The sequence below is a fragment of the Camarhynchus parvulus genome, chromosome 1A (genome assembly GCF_901933205.1).
Source record: "Camarhynchus parvulus chromosome 1A, STF_HiC, whole genome shotgun sequence".
Lineage (NCBI taxonomy): Eukaryota > Metazoa > Chordata > Aves > Passeriformes > Thraupidae > Camarhynchus > Camarhynchus parvulus.
Genome location: NC_044586.1, coordinates 40,599,426 through 40,623,704, shown reverse-complemented (window position 1 = coordinate 40,623,704; position 24,279 = coordinate 40,599,426). Strand labels below are relative to the sequence as shown.

General features: G+C 36.8%; 1 protein-coding gene across 3 annotated transcripts in view; it reads right to left on the bottom strand.

Moving 5' to 3' along the window:
* SCAF11 (SR-related CTD associated factor 11) overlaps positions 1-24,279 on the bottom strand; it is a 50,704-nt gene continuing 26,425 nt past the window's right edge. For all 3 annotated transcript variants that reach the window (XM_030959564.1, XM_030959565.1, XM_030959566.1), the window contains exons 4-15: positions 23,528-23,605; positions 21,738-21,835; positions 20,648-20,715; positions 19,998-20,053; positions 17,539-17,645; positions 16,517-16,606; positions 15,068-15,174; positions 8,801-11,299; positions 6,455-6,798; positions 3,811-4,029; positions 3,250-3,369; positions 1-2,881 (exon numbers count right to left, since the gene is read on the bottom strand). In XM_030959564.1, coding sequence (XP_030815424.1) covers positions 2,753-2,881; positions 3,250-3,369; positions 3,811-4,029; positions 6,455-6,798; positions 8,801-11,299; positions 15,068-15,174; positions 16,517-16,606; positions 17,539-17,645; positions 19,998-20,053; positions 20,648-20,715; positions 21,738-21,835; positions 23,528-23,605 — 3,915 coding nt within the window. In that variant the 3' untranslated portion in view covers positions 1-2,752. The remainder of the gene's footprint in view (positions 2,882-3,249; positions 3,370-3,810; positions 4,030-6,454; positions 6,799-8,800; positions 11,300-15,067; positions 15,175-16,516; positions 16,607-17,538; positions 17,646-19,997; positions 20,054-20,647; positions 20,716-21,737; positions 21,836-23,527; positions 23,606-24,279) is intronic.

Genomic DNA, 24,279 nt, shown 5'->3' with positions numbered 1-24,279 from the left:
TGAGAGAAAAGAATTTATTAGAAACTGTTAAACACTACACAAAACTAAATTTTAGACTATTTTTTTTCAGTAGACAGCACTCCAGCCTACATACACAGTACTGTGGGCTTTGGACAGCCACTGTGCTTGTAAAGGTATATCCTTAGGATGAGACATTCAAGCAGCATGCACAGTGAGAAAGGGGAAGGGGTGCAAGGGAAACCCTTTTGATTTGCATAAGTTCACAGAAGGTACACTTTTGTAATTGTTTCCCCCAGGGTAGTTTGGATTGAAGGAATCACCACTACCCTGGAGGCAGCAAGGGGGCTCAGCTCCCCACCTCTGCTCTCAGGTGGTGCATGTTGGGAGGTTTCAGTAGAAGGTGTTTCAATAAATAGAATTACACCTTTCATCCTACTGGAACACAACCAGGACTCCGAGGTTGCCGAACTCCCCTTCTCATGCAGAGACCAGCAGAGACCTCGCTGCTTTTCAGCAGTAACAGGAACAGAGTCTACAGATTAAGGCAATGCATTTCTTTAATTCAACATAGAAATTGTAACAAACTGCGTATTTTCTGATAAATTCTGAAGTATTTAATTGTAAAAAATAAAGTTACTGATCACATGCTACTCTATTTGGTATTCTTCACTAGGTTTTGAAATACAGTGGAGCATCACTACAGTCACTGCCCCAAGAACGTGGAAGCCAGTGACAGCTTCTCTTCCACCCAGGAGCTGCAAAACAAGAAACCAATCACCCCTCCCTTCTCCCAGTTCAAATCCTCCCTTGTTTCTTCCCACCTCTCCCAATTTCCACCTCTCTTCCAAAAGAGGAAAAAAACCCCTTGAAATATTTATCTGACTCCTGAAAGGAGCTTTATAGCAAGGCTCAACTGTATAGACTAGAAAAAGATATAAAAGTGATTAAAATCCAAAAATTCAGAGAAGGAAAATGTAATAAAGTACGCATGGCGTGATAAACCAGGATACACATAGCAATTTGCTACATTTTTCAAAAAGTGCTAACCAATTTTAGCTTAAAATAATTCAAGAGATCTTACAAATTGCTATCATAGTGTAAAACTGAGTATATTGAAAAGCCTAAAACCTGACTTGACTGTAGAAAATGTATTATATCTGTTTCTAATTTACATAGCATTTGTATTTAGGCACACAAAAATAAATATAGACAGTCAAATTCTTCATTAAGTCTGCAGAAAGTTACAGTTAAAACCAAGCAATCAACTGTTGTGACAAACATCATGCTTTTACACCTCTGTCTCTACACCACACGTGTACACGGGTGAATATCCCTTATGTCATCCTTAGGCTTCTGCAAAAGTTACTTAAAAGGTAAGACTGTTTTCTGCCAAAACCAGGTAATTTGGGAACTCCTGGCTACAAAGAGATCATTCCTCAGAAATCTCAGCTGATACTTTCTGTTAAAATGTTTTATTCCTGCTTCTGAGCCAGAAGGCTTTGGGCTGGAGCAGAAGCCACGCTGATCCAACACCAAAGGCTGTTACGGCACAACAGGACTGGAGGGTTAGTGATGAGATTTTAACAGCACTGTGTAAGAGTAAGGGAACAAATCAGAGTAAGGCTCCTTGGAGAAGGATCTCAAGCTGTTCTTTTGCTAAGGAGCACAGGGTGATCGCAGTATTCCAGCAACCCTCCCTGCTGCTGCCTCAGTAAAATTGGTTTTACCTGAGCTGTAAGCTTTCCCCAGGCACATCCAGTGACCTGACAGCTGTTTTTAGAATGCTTGTGGTATCTCTAATAACCTGTCTCCAGTGCTCAGGGAAGGAGGAAGACACTTGGCTTCCAATGGCATGGGCTCACCAATACCAATCTGGTGATTTATGCCACAGTCCCTAATTAATGGAGAAAATTATTATGCAGCTGAGATTGGCACAACTGGCAGTCTCTGGTCAACTGGGAACCTAACAATAAATTCCAGCTTTCTTAATTTTACTTGAAGAGAAAACTTTTCTGTTTCTGAACATCTAGCTTTGGTACACTAATTTCCTGCTAGCCTAAGGGCATAACCTAATCTGAGGTTATCAACGTGTGGTGACTGAGGGCTTTCAACACATAAAAATTATTCAAGTTATCCCACTATCTTGAAACAAATTAAAAAACATCACAAACAATACCAAGCAGCATAATTTTTATTTGGTGTTACAACAGCTGTGCAGCACCCATGCTTTTGGGCACCACATTTTACTGTTTACGACTTTTCTTTTTGAAATCTAAACAGTTGTGTTCAGACAACTCTATGTGCTTTTTTAATATACACATTGTGATGCCTGCATTCAGCCTGTCCACTTAACACTAGAAATATTTGTCAAGGCAATTAATTATTTCATCTTTGCTATAATTAGGGAGCAATCAAAAGAAAAATTTTACTTTAATCTGGCTGATCACATGTACTGTACATACCTGTTCAAAACCCAATGTACTCGAAGTTTCTAAGTTAATGCACTCTCTTATTCAAGTCAAAATGCTGTACATCTAAGTATCCACACAACCATACATTCCTAATGATTCTTCTTTACACCTTTATTCTTTTTAGAAATCTGTTTTTAAAAAGGAATAAAGAAGTTGCCCTGCAGATCTATATTTCTTTAGAACAAAACATCATACACTACCTTGAAAAATAGTTTTATCAAAACCAAATTCAAATCACTGTCATGTACAATTTTCAGTTAACAGTTCACATTGAAATTGCACTTTGCAGATAGAATAGAACTAAAAAATGAAACCATATTCTATTTCCTTTCACAGGAGACTGCCTCTTCAGGATTTTTCTTCCGTGAATGCTTGTATTTGTCTACATACGCTTTCACTAGATTTGCCACTTTTGCAGAATTAACTTCTCCACTCTTGCTATGACAAACCTGCAACAGTTTAAAGAACAAAAACGTTTGAAACATTTCCATTGATTTGCCAGTCCCACACTATTCATTTATTTCCTGACACTTCTGATTCTTCCATCCCAGGCAAAACATATTTTAAAACTCCTAATACTTTCCAATTGCTCCCTAAATACTTCTGAATTCCCATTCAATTCTTACACACAACAACCACGTTCTGTTCTGAGAAGCCAAAGAAAGCTCTTGTGAATGGAGAAAGAAGAAAGGTATTTTTGCTTCTACCTCTTGCCCCTTTCCAGCACCTATGAGCTGTTCCCACAAAAACGAGAAACCCACCCCAAAGCTTGTCCCAAGGTGAAATGCGTGCAGCTTGGATTACTGGACCCACTTACTTTATCTACAGCTTTCCGCACAATTTCTTTGTATTCCTCCTTGGTGATATCTTTGTTTTGGTAGAAAGGTTTGATCGCCAGCTTGACCTCTTGTGCTGCTTTTTCTTGAATTAACAATTTCTGAAGAGAAAACAAACTTGAGAGTTATATTTCACTGCCTATGTATCTTTATCAATCACAAGTTAAAACTTTACAGGAAAAAGGTTGCTACAGAAGATTAGAAAACCACCCCCCCCCAAACACATATTTCAGCTCTCATGGGAGCTGCCTGTGCTCTGCTAAGCACAGAACATTTTTCCATAGCAATTCAAGTGATATTTATAATAGTGCTGCTTTAAAGAAGACTACATTAAAAAGAGTCAGAGGCTAATCTGTGTCCTATGACGGCCACAAAAATATTACATACATGATGGTATGGAGTATATTACACTGAGGGGTTATTGTCATAACTTGCTATATTTTAGTACATCAAAATGCATTTATATAAAAATTAAATTTTATATGTTTTAATGTAAATATATAAAGAGTGTATATAAAATATATGCTGAACTTTGAACTTGCCTGGTCCTTCTTCGAGCTATCTGCACTGGCTTCCACTGTTACACTTGCTTTGTTTTCTCCTGGTTTTACAGCTGCATTAGAGCTCTTCATGTGACCTGATGACGTTGCATTACCCGAATTTGGTCCCTGAACTGTTCCCACCTTTCCCAGGACTGCTGCTGGAGCAGGCAAAGCTGGAGCACTCATGCTGTTACTTACATGAGAAGCATTTGGAATACCCTGTTTTAAAAAGTTATCAGTAGTTAACACATCATTCTTCTATATGGCAATGTGCCTTTCTAGGAGTCTCAGCTGCTCTAGAACAAGAACAAATACTGCATGCTTTGGTTCATTACCTAACTTCCACACTGCCCATTATTATGAAAGGTACACACATTACATTAGATTGACTCAAAGAAAAAAACAAAAAGAAAAGCTTCAAAAGTAAAGCATCTTCCATGTCACCACAATGGCTGCCATTTTCTAGCTCTGATCCCAGTAATAAAATACCCTGCAAACAGGCATGGAGGGTGTTCGTACAAGGGGAGTAAGTTTATGGCTGCAGAATCAATCTGATTTACAAAACAAGGCTATGATAAGTAGACATTTTCTAAAAAAAATCAGCACCTAAACACACCTGCAAAAGGTATCACCCAAAGCCACACTTGCATTCCTGCATCATAATGATGCTGCTTTGAAAACATCTATTTTCATGTTTGTTATCAGCTTGAACTTGCAAATATAAATACACAGGCAAGAGATGAAACGCTGGCTGAAGTACCAGGATCTGTTTTTCAGGAAAAGCCATTTTCTGGCCATTTCTAAACATCACCAAAAGGCACTATACATACTTTGGAACTGAGAAATTAAGTAGCTCTCAGACTTCAGATAGAGGCCATTTTTAGCAAAAGCCCAGAACATCCTCCTGGCATGTTTCTGGCAGGCTACACTAAACGCTGCTTTTTTGCAGGTCATCACCATTACTCTTTACACATCTGCATTTATCTAGATGGAAAATAATGAAACAGGAATCTGAGCTCTTTGGAAAGGACACAGAAATGAAGCTGTTATAATCAGCATGCTAACACTCACCAGTGGGCTGTCTTCCTTTCAACAGGAAGGACAGGTGGTGTCCTGCAGTATTCAGTCATTTCTATTGTGCTACCACTGAGGGGTTGTTGAATGAAAGCTCAAAGAAAAAGCAGCAGCAGCTGCAAGAGCATTCAGGCTCATGGACACCAGTCCACAAAAGCAGGTAAGAGCAGGTAAGTGTAACATGGGCTTTACAACAGGTAACTGCATTTTGCAGCAATACACAATCTTTACTGGAATTTATTTATTGCTGCACTAGATATTCATTTCAGAAGTTTGAAGCCTATGTTGTGACTTCTTACATTTTTGGAGGTTAAATCTACTGGATTTCCAATTGTGAAAATATTTTAATTAAGACAAGAGGCATTAATTAAATCAACAAGCAATCTACCAGCATTTTAGTTCCAGCAGTACCTTGCTGGTTTACTTTGCAGTGTATTGAGTTATTTCATATGGCCTGTAACCCCACTCAGTATTTCCCACAGAACTCAACTCTCCTTGTTCTAAGTTAATGACTATAAACATATTACAACAGTGAAAAGTGAGAATAATGTAGGCCATTTATCAGTTCACTTCAGATCTTTACAGATGATGCATGAAAATGGAGGGTTAGAAATCATTTGCTCACTTTTTCAACCTGGAATGTAGCGGAAAGTGCTTTAGGTTAGAACAGGCAGCAGCAAAAGAAAGGCACAAACCCCAGTCAACTCCTGAAGAGCTCTTCACTTATCATAAATGCAGTATTACACTTTCTTGCAGGGCCATGGGTTCTCCTCCAAGTTGTTCATATTCTTTCCTTGATACAAAAGCTCTTAATATAAACAGCCAGCTACAGGAGGAGCTCACATACATAAGAGCTGTTTTACAGATATCTTGAGAGTCATAAAAATATGGCCTGACCTGCCCTAAGCATAGCAGAGTCTTTTTGAAACTGAAGAAATAAAGTGGGAGTTAGGTCTCAAACAGGGCATGCAAAACCAGGAGAATTGGGTAAGAAGGTAGAAGTAAAAAACACCAAAGAGATCTCAGAAATTATTAATAAAAAGGCTCAAAAGATTAAACAGAATAAAAAATGTGTGTGTGGGGAAGCTACTGAGATGGTGACAGCTGGAGAATGGAAGTGTGGAACAAATGGGTGCCATGTAGCACTTGGCAATTTTTCTCTGTTGATAGACCCCCCATGGGATGAGAATTGCAACACAGAAGTTTAGATCACTTCCTACATGCTGCTGAAACGGTATTCAAGCATTTCCTAAAATGCTTAAAAATCAGGTTTGAAAGGGGAAGATTTAGTTTTGGAAGCAGGTCACTTCTAAGATAAAAAAGATAATGGACAACACTGATGAAATTTTTCAGTGTTTCATTACCAAAGAAACCTGGTTGTGATGCTGTATGTTGTTTTTTTTAAAAGCTACAACCCATATGCTCATGCTTCAAATTTGGTGCAGGGTGGAAGAAAACAGGCAAGAGAGAAAGAAACTGCAAGTATAAATTTATGGTATTCAAGATAAAGAATCCTTAACTGGTAATACTTCACCACTGTTCTTGCCTGATGGCTTCTGATAAAGCATACCTGCAATTGTTTTCCATCTTGCTGTGAAGCAATGTAGTTGACTTGTTGAGATGGTGGGGGTGGAGGTGGAGGCGGAGGTAATCCCTGAGAAATATTTGTGGGAGCAGCTACCTGTATGAGAGGCACTCCGGTAGGGAGATGCATGGCCATTGGAGGGTGGATGTTGAAAGGATTTCGTTGCATATTCATCAAGGGAGGATGGACACCCACTGGATACGGGAAGATATTCATAGGTTGGTGCTGTGCATTCACTGGTGGCATTACATTCATTTGTTGTTGCATCATATTTATTGGTAACTGAGAACCGTCATTTTGCTGGTTGCCTTGGTCTTTGAGGTTTGGATCTGCCAAAACAAAAAAACAGACAGGATATCAAGAAGAAATTCTGTACTTCATAAAGCAAAATGGGAGCCAGGTGTCTATACTCTTAATTAAGGATGGATTATCAAAAAGCTTTCTATAATCTGAGTATTTTCAAGAGTTCGCGCAGCACTCACCACCACACATGCCATGAAACCAAATGCTATTTTCCAAGTTTAAAAAAATGCAGGTTACTGTGAAAGCCTGCATTTTGAATTTGTTTTCTATACTTGCTCCCATAACAAATCCAATAAATTATTTCATCACAATGAAACTGCAATTTTTCACCAAAGAGCAGGAAGACAACATAATTTACCCAGTAAATTTACCTTCTGCAATTGCAGAAGCTTAGTCACACATTACCACACCAGCAAGTCTCTGCTTCTGATTCACACACACTCTCTGTACTCTTCTGGTAATTACAGAAATACTCTGCTGGGATTTTTCACACTGAGCAATAAGTCATCCTCAAATCATTTAACAGATATTCATATTCAGAAAGAGTTGTTCAAAAACCCCATCATGGTAGAACAGGTAAAACCCAGAAGTAAAAATAACCTCTTGGGGTAGCAGGTAGCACTTCTTAAATGAATTACTTTGATATCCCATCTTCTCTTCAACAGAAGCCAAAAAGTTAAAATCTAGACACAAGCACCAAGCCTTCCAGAAGTCAATAAATTAGTTTGGAGAAATTATTGATATGCTGCAATTTAGATGTCCTTCCTTAGAATCCCTTCCTTGAGGAACTCTGTCATCTAAGTCACAGGGATTGCAATCTAAGGCCTTATACGTCAGCCCAAATCCTCATTTGTAAAGATAATGGGATAACAGAATCACTAAGGTTGGAAGTGACCTATTGAGACTCTCTGGTCCAGCCTCCCTGCTCAAGCAGGGTCAGCAAAAGCAGGTTGCCCTGGAGGACCATGTCATGATGGCAACCTAGCCTGTTTTATCCAGTTATCAGAGATTGTTGTACTATTCTCAGCTTCTAAAAGTGAATAATAGCATGACTTCTCCTGAACTACATGAAAAAGTCTTTGAATCACAAAACGCTTTCAGTTACAGGTTTGGTAAGCTTTCCCTGCAGCAGATAGAAGGGTGACAATGTTGCCTCAAAACTAGGAAGGCACTGATGCAGTTATCTCTCACAAGAGGGAGAAGGCTGCTTGCATATGGGATGAAAATGGATAAAAATGAAAGGCAAAACAAGGAGAGAGTGCAAGAGTGCAAGTTTTCAGTGTCTTCAGAAATGGATTTCATAGTTCTTGAAGTCAATTCACATCTATCTTTAAAGACTATTAATCAGGGCATTAATAATCTGTGGATGACTTCTTAACTATTCCGAATCAATCTCATTCACAGTTCAGTTGACTTACTTTCTACCAAAAAGTTTATTTCTGTGAGGGCAGCTGTCTTTTAGATGTAAAAACCCCTCCAAAACTGATTTAGACTTATTTTAACATTTTGGAGGAATTTTAAAACTGAAATACAGTAAAGGCACTGGTTTTGTATTTATAAATTACCCTAGATTTTTTTAAAGCATTTAAACAGGACTATACTTATGTAGTAGCAAGATAAACATCAACATGTTGCTTGGTCATCTCTAAAATCTGCCATGTGGGTCTGCACAGGAAAATTCATGTCTTTTTGAAACAAATTAGCCTTTTTAAAGTTGTGCAGATGCTAAAAGTAACTATGAAGATATGCCTTCTCTTCAGCCAAATCAATTTACTTCAGCAGCACTCTTCAGATGCACAGTCCTTAAACCTGAACCTGGGCTTTACGCAAAACTAAGAAGCCATCAAAATACAAGAAATCACCAAACTGCACCTTTACCGCTCCATATTGCAAAAAGAGTATGGATTCACCCAAAATAATAATTTTTTAAAGAACTTATCAGCAGATCAGATTACAGGACAATGTGACAGGATTTTGCTCAGCTACTGCATCTGTGAATAAGCTATCATTATTCAAATACATTAATACCTTGTTCAGGTGTCTCCTCTTCTTGTCTCATTCCCCATCCAGACTGTGGGCTTGATGAATTGCGTCCCCTTCTCGAATAATAATTCTGCACATCAGCAGGTAAAGTCTTCCTCACAGCCCAGCTGGACGCAGATGTCCACCCAGATCTGTCAGCGGGTGTATCGAATGAAAACTCTTGTTCATTCTTACGCTTGCATGGCTGCTGTTCCGAGAACCTCGAAGCTTCATTCCCAGAACCATCTGAGTTCCCTGAGAGAGGTTTTCTGTTTTGCCAGTGACTTTCACTCTGGTCTCCATACACAAAACCACTTCGGCCACGGCCACCTCGGCCACGCTGACCTCTCCCTCGATTCGGAATCCAACCCGAACCAAAGTTTTTATTCCAAGACTGTCCTGCATTATCATGCCTGCCCTCTTCCCAATGTGGTTTCTCTCTCTCTCTGTTCCTGGCTTCAGGAACAGAGTTTATCCTTTCCATTACCCAGTCTGGACAATCATTCCTCTGCTTGTCTGAAGAACACTGATCATCATTGCTTTTTTCTGTATTATTGTCATTCTCTTTTTTAAGATTTTCATTCTGTTTCTCTTGATCATTTCTCCTGTATCGATCATTTCCTCTGGGACTTCTCCAGCTGTCATTTGCCCATCTGTCTTTCCATCGAGGTGAATGACTTTCCCTCTCATTTCTCTTGAATGAAGAACCTTTATTTCTAGTCCTAGATCGTGATCTTGATCTAGAGCGTGACCGTGACCTAGACCACCTCCTGTTTCGTCTTTCTCTGTCACGTTCTCTTCTTTGATTATCTCTATCACTGCTCCGAGACCTAGATTTTCGCCTTGGAGATGAATCCTTAGTTCGTGATCGAGAAGATGATCTCCTGCTTTCCCTAACAGTTTCCCTTTTGGGAGATTGAGATGGTGGTTTTTTCTCATCTCTGAGTGTGTCTCTCTTTGGAGAACAAGATAAGGATCTCCTTCCCTCTTTCACAACTACCTTCTTGGGTGATCGTGAGCTCCTGTCTCCAGCTGTCTCCCTTTTAGGGGATGGTGATTGAGATTTCCTGCCCTCTCTCCCAGAAGGAGACCAAGTTGTTGATGGAGAGTGAAATCTAGATCTTCTAGTTCGAGCCTTTTTCTCTTTTTTGAGCTCTGGCTGGGACTCTCTTGCTTGAGGAACAGTTTCATCTTTTTCATCAGAACCTGACAGAGAGTTTCCCACATCACACTGTAAGGAGTTCACTTCTCCTTGCTCTGTACTTTCAGGTGGTACTAACTGCTCAATCTTAGGTTCATTCTGGTCACTGCAAAATGAGTCACAATCCATTGGTATCATTTCATTGTTATCTTCACCAAAATGTTTATGTTCAGCATTTACTGGGGGAGACTCTGAGGTTCCACCCTCTTCACTTTCTGAAATGGTGTTCTCTTTTAAGGGCTGTTCTGAAGTACTGTCCCTAGAAATACTGTGTATTAATGCATCTGGTTCTTCATCTTGAACAGGTTTTGCATTTGCACAGTCTCCTACTGGTTTTAGTTCAGTCTCAGAATTACCTGTTTCCATGGCTTCAGGATGCTCTGGCAATTCACTGCCAGGGCTCTCCAATGGCTGATCTTTTCCCAGAGGTTCCAAATGTTCCAACAATTCATTTTCTGGACTAGCTAGGGGTTGATCTACTTTTGTCAAAATTTCTGTGTTCTCCATTAATTCTTTTTGAGGACTACATGATGTCTGATCTACTTTTTCAGAAGTTGCATGGTCACATACATCATCTTTGGGACTAGCTACTGTTTCCACTTGTTCAAGAGTATTTTCAAAATTGTCCTGACTGTCAAGATCTGCATTTTTTTCAGTAACATCTTTTACTTTAAATTCTTGACTTTCGCTTCCTGAAGTTAGTACTGGGGGTTCTTGGAGAGAAAAACTAACATCTGCATTGCCTGAAGTGTCCTCATCTCTGTCACATTCTCCTGTAGTTTCCTCAATTTCTGCATGCTCACTACAGCTTTCCAATCCATTAGCAGATTCTGTTTCTACATTATTCTTCTGTGGGAGGCTTGCATTATTGCTTTCATTATCTGACTGGTGGTCTTTATCTAAAGTTAAGACTGCTTCAGGCTCAGCACTGTCATCATCTTCCACTGAGCCACAGGGTGATTTTTCAGAACGTGCAGAACTTCTCAGTTTCTTTTTAACTGCAGGTGTTTGTTGTTTAACTGCTCTTTTAGACTTGCGTTTTGGAGGAGCATTCTCTGCTTCTGAATGAGTTTTATTCAGAGATGGGTTATTGCTTTCAGGGGCACCGCAAGCAGAACTGCTTGATCGAGGGGAGCTCCGAGACTGAGTCAGAGCCTCGTTTTTGCTGTTTCGTGCAGACCTTCTTGTAGGAGTAGTAGCAACTGATTTCCTCCTACTTCCTCTAGTACCAGATGAACCAGAAGCTTCCTTTTTCTCTTCTCCTTCTTGGGTACATGCAACAGCATATCCTTTGCCTAAAGATTCTAATAAAAACAGAAGACATTAGGATTTGATAATAACCATTTATCTGAACATATTTAAGAACAAAAAAGGGCCTTCTGCAGCATAACAGATATCCTCAAATAATACAATTTAAGATTTAGTATGTAATACTGCTACACCTTTTTTTCTTTTTGAAATGAAAACTGGTTGTTTTAAAGAACAGAAACAAGGTAAAGTGACACATCAGACATCTGAACACACAGTTTAGAAGCAGCACTGGCACGGCTACATGGACAGTGATAGCATGCACAGTGAAACTTATTGAAACAGCTGCTCAAAGGTAGCCAGCATTTGAGCTATTAGAAAAGTAATGAATTAACCACACAGCAGTGTTAGCATATAGCAGTTCCTGTCACTATAACACAGGCATGCTGATATGGAGCACAGTACTAGAGAAAGGGACATTTTCCAGTGGCCGTCAGTGGATGATCATATGTGCAGCCATTGATCAGATACAGCAATGATAGCGCAAACTTTTTCACCCTTATTCATAGGGCAAACTGAACTTAAACTCTGCCACAAGACACCCAAGGTGCCAGCAGCACCTACAGTGCATTAAAAAAACAAAAGCCCTATGAAGAATGACTAAGGCACACCTAGCAAGCAGCTCAGCTCTTGTGTTGATACTGCACTAATTTATTTCATGCCATCTACCATTCAACAAAATTCCTGGTAGGGAAGCTGAAGGTTATATTCACTGCACAGGGAAGACTGCACTGTCAGCTATGAAAGCTTCTGGTGGACAGCTCAGGAATTAAAGATTAATGATAATTAAGAAAATATACCTGAATATAATACTTCCAAACTAAATTAATTTCTTGGGATGTCCATTAATTTGTTTCACACTTTTGTGTAGATTTCAGGAAGCATCAAGGATGTGGTGTTAAAATGCATTCTTTCATGGCTTCAATTTCATACACGAACAGTGCAAACTAAGAAAGATTAATTGCTATAGATTTTGCAATAAATCTCTCAGGTCACAAACATGTGATTTTAATTCTGCACATTATTTCCCATGCTTCTGCTACAGCAAAAATTTGGCTAATGTATTCACAAACATATTTTAGAAAAGTAAGATTGGAATAAGAAAACTAAGTAACTACAAAAAAGCCTCTTTCTACCACTTATTACTTTGTTAGCAGAACAAAAAAAACCTATCACTGTATTAAATGCAAACAATAATCTCAAGAGAATTAATTCCATAACCACCTTGCTAGCTTTTAAGAGAGCACAGGACTACAATCACATCCTCTGACCTTCCTTGCAAACACAATAATTTGCTGGAACATGGAAAAAAAAAATGGACTGGTTCTGGGTCTTGCATGTCCAATGATCAAATAATCACTTGAGAAAATGAAAACCAACATCAACTGTATAGAAGGTACTATGTATTTAAAAGAAAATAACATGATGGTAAAGAACTTCAGAGGAATTTCAAGTGACTGACACTATTTTGGGTATCTACTCTAACAGTCTCACCAATCATTTTGTCACAAAGTGACTTAACAGTGGTTATGCAGCACTTAGCAACAGGTGGCTGTCTCAGACTAATTATGTCTTCAAACCTATTACAATAGCCAGGAAACCAAGTCAGATGTTCCATGACATTTCAAATTTCAGTATCTGTGATTATTTTCTTCAAGGGAGAAGAAATTATCTTGCAATAATAAAAAAAACCTCCAGCAGAATACCAGTGGAATGTGGGAATCTGGACAGAATTAAAAGGCGAGTTATTTTTCTAGCACATTCAAAATCTACATGTGAAGCACAAACCCTTTTTTAGCATGCCCTACTACTTGTAAAACTTTAACAGAAAAGCTTCACAAGATTTGGACTTGGACCAAATAAAAGGCATTTCAGCTCACTGACTCTTTACTGAAAAATATTTTAATCACACAAAAACTGCATAATGCCAGCATAAATCTTAGTGGTATTCGTAGATTCACTAAAGTGTTTTCAGGTCAAGTTAGTACAACAGACTATTTAACGGTAGCAGACTACTAAAACTGCAGCAGCTACAGGGATGATTCAGACACTACAGTTACATGGTCATCATTGATATTTGTATGCCTCCTTGTACAACCCTGGAAGCCAGTGTCAGCTGTTACTCTGCTGCAAAACTGTATACTTTAGGTGAGACCAGAAGTTGAGAGAAGAGTAAAAAGAAAATTAAAAAATGGTTATGCTATGATGTTTCAGGCACAATTTAGTAAGAAATTAAAGAACCAGCCTGCATCTTTTTTAAAATGCATTTATTTTCTCCATTCTCCTTTTCGTCACCTTTTTAAAAAGTCTGTGTCCTTTTATATATATATACTTGCTGTGCATCTCTAACAATATTTAGATTAGATTTCTCTTTGCCTTTGTCTTTACCTTTTCTTATGCATGTCGTCCTTTTACTCAGATGCTATATAAAAATGAAATGGGGTAGGAACACTCACTCAACAGAATGTGACTAAAATCCTCAAGGGACATCTTCATGTTCACCATCCCCTTGTTTTACTAGGAAATTTTAAGACTCTCACTTCCTGCATGCTCCTTATCAATAGAAAGTATTTAAATAAAATGTGAAGATGACTTAAAACTCTGAATCTTAAAACACTGTAGCATTTTGGCACTAATCTTATAATTCAATCTTTGTCCACAGTACAAGTATCAAAACTCTAATCAAGACAAATGACAAGATTTCGTTCTAAATATAATTTTTTAATGCTTCTGGTGCATCCTAACAAAACAGCTTGACTAAAGAAATAGAAAAGTAGACAGAGAAGTCAAGAGGTACAGGCTGACATGTACATTACTAGAAGCAAAATTATTAAGGATCAGTTACATTACACTGCCAAACATCAGAGACCTGAGGAAGCAGCCTATCCATTTTTCATTGGGAAATGTGAAGGTGAAATACATACCTTTAAAAAGAATAAAGAATATAAATGCAAATTTTTCATGATCCTTCTACTACTTAATTCCTTCCAGCAATTTATTTCCACACAATTTTCATAAGCCAGGAGACCCAAATCTGTCCTATCTGCCTACCAGACAAGTGAAAATGGTGTGATTCCCAATTCAAAGAAGGTATTAAATCAAGCCTTACAAAATACAACTCCTTTGTTTCCACTTCTTTGAACTTGTGCAGCTTTTTGGAAGAGAAACTACATTCTTGCTGAGTATGAAGACAGAGGCTGTTAAAGTAACTGGAGGAAGGCAATTCCTTCCATGTCTTGTCTTCTGCTGCTTTCCTGACAGACCATGGAGCTCCAGCACTTTTGCAAGGTTTTGCCCTGTAGAGCTTGTAGGCAAACTGAAAGAGATCCATACACTTCGCTGCTTCCTGACTAATGTTCTTCTCTGCTAGAAAGGTTTGTTCCTCACACTGCACAATATACCTCTGAAATATGCCATTCATAATGTATCAAAATAAGATTTATCCTCAAACAATGGGAAACAAAGAAAGAGCAAGAAAGAGCATGAACAGAAAAAAATGTTGCCGTTAGAAATGGAATTAAGTTACATAAATGCTTATTAATTTAATCTTCAAAAGAATACGTTATACCACCTTTGGGGTGGATGATTTATTTTCTGTACTCCAAATTCAGAAATTAAGTAGCTGACTTTGAAATAGTACCAAACTGCATCAAAACAGATTTTTTTTCCCATTAAGTGTAACTAACTCTGTTTGATTTCTGATAATCATATTTTAACAATACTCCACACGAGCTATAAAGAAAACTTACAAAAAAAAAGTTTACCAAAGTTTTCCAAAGGCCTGATATTTGTTGGAAGAACTCTTCCAGCCACTGCAGAAGAAGTGAGAAGAAAGGTCTCAGCTTCAACTCCGCAAGACATTAAAGGAGCACTGCAAAGTAAAAGCAAAAGCGGTAACATTAGTTGTTTTAGCTGTTTGCAGCAAGTCTTGGAAACAATGCACAAAACCAAAACACATTAGGCAACTACAATCCCTTTAACTTCATGAGAGCTGGAGAGAAACACAAAGCTGGCAGTGAACAAAACTTTCCTTGTCATATTTAATTTCAGATTTATTTTACTGCCTAATCTATTAAAACAGTTTGAACAAGGTATGTTATGTTAAAGCAATATACATCTGGCTTTCTTTAAAGTCAAACACAGAACAGCAATAGCCCAGTCCAAAGTAGTAGGTAATAGCACTGGAAATAAGGGAATGAGTGCTGATTTAGTACTTCAGCAGAACAGCAACCATTTCAGCAGAAAAAGGAGAAATAGTCTACATGAGAATTTAGAATGAGAATTTAGAATATAGTCCTTTTATTTTCTTCTTCATACAAGCAAAAAAATATATATTTATTCAGACTCCCTTAGAAAACCGTGGGCAAAACCAGAGTTTAGTTACAGATCTACAATTTCTGCACTATCGCTGAGTTGGAATGAAACTTCTCCTAAGAAAATGCAAATGTAATAAATTTATTATTTCAATCCTAGATGCAATTTTTATTATAATTTAAAAACTCTTCACTTGCAATTTCAACTTTAATATTTTTTTAATACCACAAAGAACAAAAAGATATGTAATGAAATTAAGATCATAGAACCAATTTCTTATTGTGTTCTTTCAAAATCAGTTATTTTTATGGTTCTGCTCTATAGTCACAAAAAATATCCTTAGGGCATGCTTTAACACACATCTGCTCTCTGACAAAAAACCCGTAGAATTATTTTATGTTCTCTGTTTCACTTGATACAACTCCAGTTAGCTCTTTTTAGATGCAAACAGGATCTTTTTATAAATGATTACAGAAAAAGTGATAGAACCAACCCATGAAAGTAGGGTATAGGGTGCTGCAGGGAATCAGAATCAGATTGATGTTAAAGCAAGCATAGTCTGATATCTAGGGACAGAAATAATTTCAAAAGCTCATTGAATATTAGCTTCCAAATAGAAAACATATTCAAACTCACATTTCTGTGAAAAGGTGACATATTAAGATGCACAAGTCAGTGGACTTACTGTGCTTGTCACAAGTACCAAAAAAAGTATTAAGACATACAAAAAAGAATCTATTAACATAAAATCACCAAGCAGCAAATACACAAAAAATTAACAAGTTAAATGCAAACACTATTTAGTCTCATGAAAATAATATTCTATCTAAAGACCAATTTGAAGTAATCAAACTCCAAACTTGAAGTATGAAGATCCACTACGAATCCAAAACACAGACCTTTCAACTCTAGCAATCAGAGATGAACAGGACAATTCCAGTTCTTGTCTCTTCTGCCTGATCCCTGAATTGACTTCTGTGAATTCTGTACTGAAAGACAAATTTCATACAAGAAGTTATAAAAAGTAACTTTGCACTATGATAATTTTGTATTTTGGTAACTACTCCTACCAATTACTTTAATTAACTGTATTACAACTTTCAACAGTCATGATTAAACTATGCATTGGTTATTGCTTAGAGGAAAAACACAGTCTCAGCAAACACAAAAGAAGTCCTAAATAAATAAAGCAGATGGAATGCAAAACAGAAGATGAAATGTGTCTGTTGGAGTGTTGAAGGATGGAGAAACTTTGCATCCTTGACTAATGAATTCTGTTGTATGCATGGCAAAAAGTTCATCTTTTACAGACTGTCAAAAACATACATAGTACTTTTTTTTTAAATTAGGCCATATTATCCAAATAACATTCTTTTAGACTGTTCTTTTTCTTCCATCTATTCAATGAACAATTTATTTATACACCCATTCTTAAGTACTCGGCTTAATTAAGTATTATGCTTAATGCAAAATTGCTTCATGGATGTTTAAAGTATTCCTCTTGGAATCAAAGAGCAACAACAAAGAAGATTGTTTCTGATACAAACCAGGATATTTACCATTAACTTTTTTGGTAACTGCTGTTGTAGTAACAGGGCTAAGCCTTTCCTATCCAAGGCTTCAATTCAGCAAGGAATTAAACATGAACTAAAATTAAAACTCTTGTGAAATCAATGAGATTAAAATACTCAAGTGTGTGCTTCTGATGCTGAACACATGACAGAAATTGGGGCGTGCCCTTAACAGTACTCATATTAAAATGTTTGTGTTTATCCTTTAACTGCTCTTTATCAATGAATAAATACTCTGCCAATCTTCAAAATATTTCAAGGCAGAATATATACAGGTAGGAGCAGAAGGAAGTTAAGAATCTACAATACAGTTACCCATCAATTTATATGAAGCACTAGTACACACTAACCAGTCATTTCTACAGCTAAAAAAGGATTCTTCACTGCTACCACCAGCCAGAAGTGTACTGAAGAAATTAGTTCTGATGCGCTCATTCCAGCAGGTCTGTCTTCTGGGCTACACAAAAAATAAATTATGAATTAAAGACACACAAAATAAAATAATTAACACTAAATACATGAAGATGCACTGAAATTAAATTAGGTCAGCAAGACTTTAGTTCATAAAAAGCAGACACCATAATAGCCCCATAGGTATATGTAGATATTTGCAGTTACAGTGAACAAATTTTCTCTATTCAGTCTCTAAGTTTTCAACAACTGCTCTTTGCAGATAAACTTCATATTTTATATAAAGCAAAATCTTTCATACTCCACACAGACATTATGAATAAATAAGCCTGATCTTCACTATTTCACAATTCTGCTACCTAATGCACCACAGTAAGTACAGCTCAAGCACCTTCACACCCCTGCACAGCAATTCACCAAATATTTTGTTTCAAATAACAAGAAAACCTAACGAGGGTAGCTGGGATTCTCCTTTGCCCTCAGGTAGGATTATGGAATATGAAGATTGTCTAGTGTGTCTAGTTACTGAGCCCTCACACAGAGGCACAACACTCAGAACCCACTTTGTATTTCAAAAGATACCAGCACCACCACCAATTTACGTTGCTAACAAGGCCCCGCCATGCACTGTGTGCTGCTGCCATTTGCAGGGAGCTCTGCTGCTGGGCACTGCACTGGCTGCAGGGGAAAAACCAAACCCCAACAACAAACCATCAACAGTCCTCCAGATACTCTTCCCACACTAATATATACCTACACTGATCCATTTTTGTCACAGCACCTAACAGGCTCATACCACCTCAAATATGACTAAAACTTTCCTGTTCATTCCCTAGGACTGGTATTTCAGAACAGGAATTTAGAATACTCCTGTAATTTTAATTCAGAAAAATGAAAACTAAACTTTGAAGTCGGATGTATAAGAATACATGTCTCAATATGCAGAAATTATCCATATGCTCCATCAAACTTTGGCACACAGAGCTGCTTCTGCAGGGAAAATGCTCTATTTTATCAGTGTAAAAATTTTAAGTTTTGCCTAAAAAACTGTTGGGTTTAAGTTTTATTTTAAGAATAATATAATTTTTTAATATTAACCTTTCTCCTTCCAATTAAAAGAGCTATCCAGATGTTCCACAAATATCCTTATGAAGTAGTTGCTAGTACATCATGGCTTTTTTTAAAATTTTGAACATTTCTTGGATAATTGAGTCTCATGCTTCCTCCTGAAGGTTTTTAATGGTTCTACTTTTGTTTATGCACCCTTTTTTTTTGCTACAGGTGCTATTTAAGACATTAATGCTATTAAACACTTCACCATAAAACAGTAAAACTAAAAATGAAAGCATTCCCCAGCCATGAAGTCACATGAGCGGCTGATCTACCATTAAACCCTATCTTTCCAGTTCAAAAGCCCCTCAATGCAGTGAAATGTACTTTAAGTTTACAGGGCAACAGAACCCAAATTTCCAAATACCTGACTTAGAAGGGGCAAACTAGAGCTAACAATATCCCTGACAACTATGGTGTAATGAGCACCAGACAGAAGTTACAATTCAGGCCATCAGCTGCTGAAAATACACAGGATGTGCCCCATACTACATGAAACAAAGCAGTAGCCAGAACAGGGACTTGAACCAAGCTTTCCTCCAAATATTCAAACTTCAGGTAAGACAGAATGATGGCAAATCATGGCATTTGCACTGCAGAATTAAATTTATGGCCTAAAACTTTTTCTTGCACATTCATTTACAGGTACAACTATGAGTAAGAAAGCACTGATCAAAAACTTTTGTCTCAGAGACACAAAGTGTTTTTGAAAGGAGGGATGGTAAAATCAAACGAGAGCCTTTACAGCTCCTTATAAATCTGCCATCTGGTGATCCTGTGTTTATAGGCTAAGATTCATAAAAAAGAAACCTAGAAACAGAAACCTTCTTGACAGAAATCTCACATTTAAAAAACCCCAATTTGATGCAAACCATAACGTCTATGTCAGATTCACATAAATTACTTGGTTGGTTACATCTATATATTTTGTTGAAAATAATGAAAACCTTCACATAATGGTGCTTGGCTGACAGCTTCCCAAAGGAAGATGAAACCATCTGCCTTTGGATGAAAGGAGATGGATGAAAACAGGGTTCAGGATCTTAAAATGTAATAGTCTAATCTAAATGAAAATATTTACCACCATAAAACTAATTTTAATCTGAGAAAGAACCTCATATAACCAGGCTATATTCTAATTACTTCAAGACAAAAAGAGACCAAAAAAATGTTCGAATCATACCAAAATTAACGAATAGAAGTTAACCTCAAAAAAAGGCAGGAAAGTAGTCTTAAAAATGCTCTAATAAAAGAAAGCATTTACAAATGTTTCCTTATCAGAACCAACCTTGTTTATCTTCACAGAGAAAGTTTTCTTGTTTTGTTTGTCATGCAAAATATTACCTGTGGAACAAGGAACAAAACTTTGATCTTTAGCATATTCTTGATTGTTCATCAAAATCATTAATGCAATGGGAGGTTGTGTATCTTGAGTGCATTTACAATGTTTACATACAACTGAGTAAAAGGAAAATGCACACACCTTTACAATAGCTTTTTAGATACCAAGCAGTTTTTACCTCTTCAGTTATTTTCTTCATTTCCTAAGTTATCTACAGACTTATCAAACAACTTTTATTGAATAAGCCCCTCAGAAGAGCAACCTCAAAACACAGCTAAATGTTGCTTGTGTTTGAACTCTCTCCAAGAAAAATCTGTGAATAAAAGCTAGTCATTAGCTGTTCCCCAGCTGCCTGATGCAGAAAATTACTTGAGGCTGAAGCCACATCCATTTGAGTTGTGACTGAAATTGAAGAGGCAGTTTTCCAGTAATATAAGAACAGGAGTTTCACATACTGCAATTCTGCTCTAGAAGTTCCACATTTCTACTACTATATACAAATGTAAGCAATTTTTAAAAATTAAATTGGGCCATCAAGAAAAGATATTCTAGACTTCCTTAACAAAACACAGCAATTCTGGCAAATACCAACTTACTGTATTTTTTCTTCACAATTCTGCTTAATTTTATTGTTACTGACCCTCTGTCTGGACATACAGCTCTTCTGCAAGACCAAAAAAAGACATTAAAAAAGCAGTTTCTAGGCATGCAAACAAAATCCTCTCCTGTTTGAAGGTAATTTTATTTTTTGCACATAAACCAAGTTCTAACTGCTATTAAAACCTGAACTTGCATCATGAATATCATCTTTTGTATTTCAAAAGGCATAGTACTTCAAACAGCTTTGAAAAAAACAGAAAACCAATTTACACAAAAGTTAATATCCTGTATTAAATCAGAATGCTCAGTTTTGTTTGATTTCATGGCAACATGTGAAAGATGTTATAACCTGCTTCCTTTTAAGAATATCAGTAAGTGTTGATACAGAATGGTGAATCTTATTTTCTTATGAATTAAAAAAGGTAATTTACCTCCAGTTATCTTTGCTGTAATGAAGTCTGCTTCACATTAAACTTCAAGAAGTCTGTATTTCTCATACATTCCAATAAACACTGACTTTAGATAAGTACTATTTAGCAAAATTCATCTGTGTAATCCTCAGCTTCCCTTTATACAATGCAGCAAATGTTACAAGACAAAGTATACTAAAACAGAAATGTTATTTCCATTTAACAACAGAAATTTTCCCCCTCAAGCTTACTAGAATAAAATCAGTTCTTGACTACAACTATGTTTTACAGAAGAGGAACATCACCAGTGCTTATGATAACATGCAAGAAAAGTGTATGTTTGTTTAGAGAAACAAAAAAGATTTATATTGTTAGAATTTGATGTAGCTATACTTCAAATGAATGTAAAATTTTTCACAATTGCTAGAAAAATGCTACTTTCACAGAGATCAATGCAAGAAATACATTGCCCTTTACTTCTTCCTTGCTATTTAAACTATTTAAGTGGGAATTACAGCAATGATAAAAGTAAAATTAAACTACCACTCATGAAAACTAACATATTTTAAAATAAAAATAATTTTAGAAAATTTTCAGGCTGTACATGTTAAACCAGTTGATTTTATTTCTTTTGAATATTCCAATTCAAATGCTTGCAATTATATGGCTGACCAACCTCACAAAACTTCTCATCTTCACATGGCTGTAAGTTTCCTTATTGCAGGCACAGTTTTCGTCTTCCTCCTTCCTCCTTAGTTGTTTTGTAACCTGAACCTGTGTTGTAAAATAGAATCAACCCAATCTAGAATGTCATTATACTCTGGCTTTAAATTCATACAAAGTCTCTTCAAGTCTGTACAGAAATTAAACTCAAACAGAAGGACTAGAAAACATTTCAAATCTCACTTCTCTAGAAGGAGACATGACTTTGACTTCACAGTTTGGAGATTTCATTTTTTTTTCCATAAAATAGAAAAATCTACACCTTGATATGCTATTGACAATGCCTGAGATGCATACCACAGGACAAAAAAGGCCCTGAACATTCTGACTGCCATGGCAAGTGTTTCAGAGCTATGCACTAGCTTCCATTAAGAATCTATAAGCTAAGTTTTTTAAAACTAAGTTGGTTGTTCAGAATACACAAGGCTCACCTTGGGAAAATGCTGAACTACCACTCAATTTAATATGCTTCCTCATAATTAAAACACACACAACTTTCTTCTAGAGTAAAATAACTGAGTTTTCTTCACATCTCAAAAACACTGAGAGCAATACAACTTTTATTGTGAAGTTGCTTCCATGGCTACATTGCAATTGGTTGCATTAGAAATTTTGTATTTCCTCATCCCCAAAATCTGGCTTTTTATGCAACCACCTAACATATTAGCATGCTAATTGTGAATATCACAAAGAGAAAGCTGCCAGTCTCTCCTAACAGCACCACTGATGGTGCTGACCACTGTGTGTGTATATCTCAGTACACATTCCATCTATTCCTACGGCTCCAGTGGCTCTTTTTTAGGGAAGGACATTTTTCTCTGCCCACGTGTTTACACTGAAATTCTGTGAACAGACAATCTTTCAAACTGTATTTTGATACAGCCTTTACACTTTTCCAAATGTAAACTTCAGTTTATCCCATTTCAACTACTTCCTTGATTCTTCAGAAATAAAGAAGACAAAATATGCAAGTTTACAGTTTCCTATGAGAAGGAAGCACCTCTAGTTGCCAGCATGGCTCCTTTACAGGTGACTGCCTGGGCCTCCAGAAGTACAAGAAATGAGTAGTGGAAGCCTGTTTTCTAAATGTCACAAAGTGCAAGACCAGCAGCTTATGAACTACTCATAAGCATAATTTCCTCACAAAATTTTCAAATTGTACATAGAATTACCAGCATCTTTCTATATGCATTTTCAAGATCAACTATCAGAAGAGGTTTTTTCCTACTTGATAAACTACTCTCCATATCAGTATTTTTAAGAAGAATTCAGAACTGAAAAAAAATCAGATTTCAGTTGAACAACATTTAACATTAATTGATCCTCTTGCCTTTATGTGTTTTTGTCTGGGAATTGGAGGCTGTGAACCCAGAAGATTCACCTCAGCTAAAAAAAAAGGCAGTATTGCAGGATAATTGGTATAGCAGTTGTTTACAAAACCTAGTTTAAAAAACACTTTGAGACCAATTACTATGCTTCTATTCTTGGATATATCATGAATGCTCAGAGATACTAGAAAGTAGCAACAGCAGCTTTATGATTATTATTACTATGGTAAATACTTGCTCTGAAAAAATAATTAAGAATAATTCCTAGCTTCAAATATGTAATAGAAACATTGAAACAGTAATTACTTTGTTAGAAAGCTTATAGCACATTTCATTTTATATGAATGAAAGGCTGCAGCATAACTTGGACATTCCTACAAGGGAAGTTATTTAAGAAAACAAGTCTGGAACATACCTTTATCTGCTTATCCAGTGCATCCAGCCTGCACACTGCTTGAAATGGTCTGCGATCAATAGGACATGAAGCCTGCGTCTGAAAAATTATTTTTCTTATTACAAACTTGGTAATGAGCTAAGAGAAGCCCTAGAATTTTCTAAACTTTTATTCACTATTATAATAGCTTACAGAAGCACACAAAATCCCAACTTGTTCACAGTAAGAATGCATTTGGACACATTATCCATACACTCAGTATTTTGTTTTATATAAGCAGATTGCTTTTTCAGGAAAAATCTAAAGGAAACCAGAATATAGCCCAGAAGATGTTTAAAACAGGAAAAGCATTTAATGCATTTTACATTAAGTTACCTTCATTTTCTGGTCTTTTAATTCCTTTTAGGTAACTGATTTTATACCAATGTGTCCCAATTTTGGATGGGATAAAGCTAATTTTTCTTAGTAGCTGGTACACTGCTTTACCAGATTAATGTTGATAACACACTGAAAAGCATAACAATATGCAAATGTCCTCTGTATTTCATATTGTCCTAACATTTTATTTTCAACAGGAAGTGTGCTGCATTGTGTCTCCCTCAAAACATAAAACTGGTAATGCAAAAAGCAAACAGTGGTTATAATACATCTCTTTTGTTGCAGTCAGCAGACAACAGATTCCCACATGCAATACATCTAAAGTTTTACAAATCAATTTTCAAGAAAAGGGAACTGAAGGCTATTTTACCCTACTGTTTGATGGAAATAGCCAT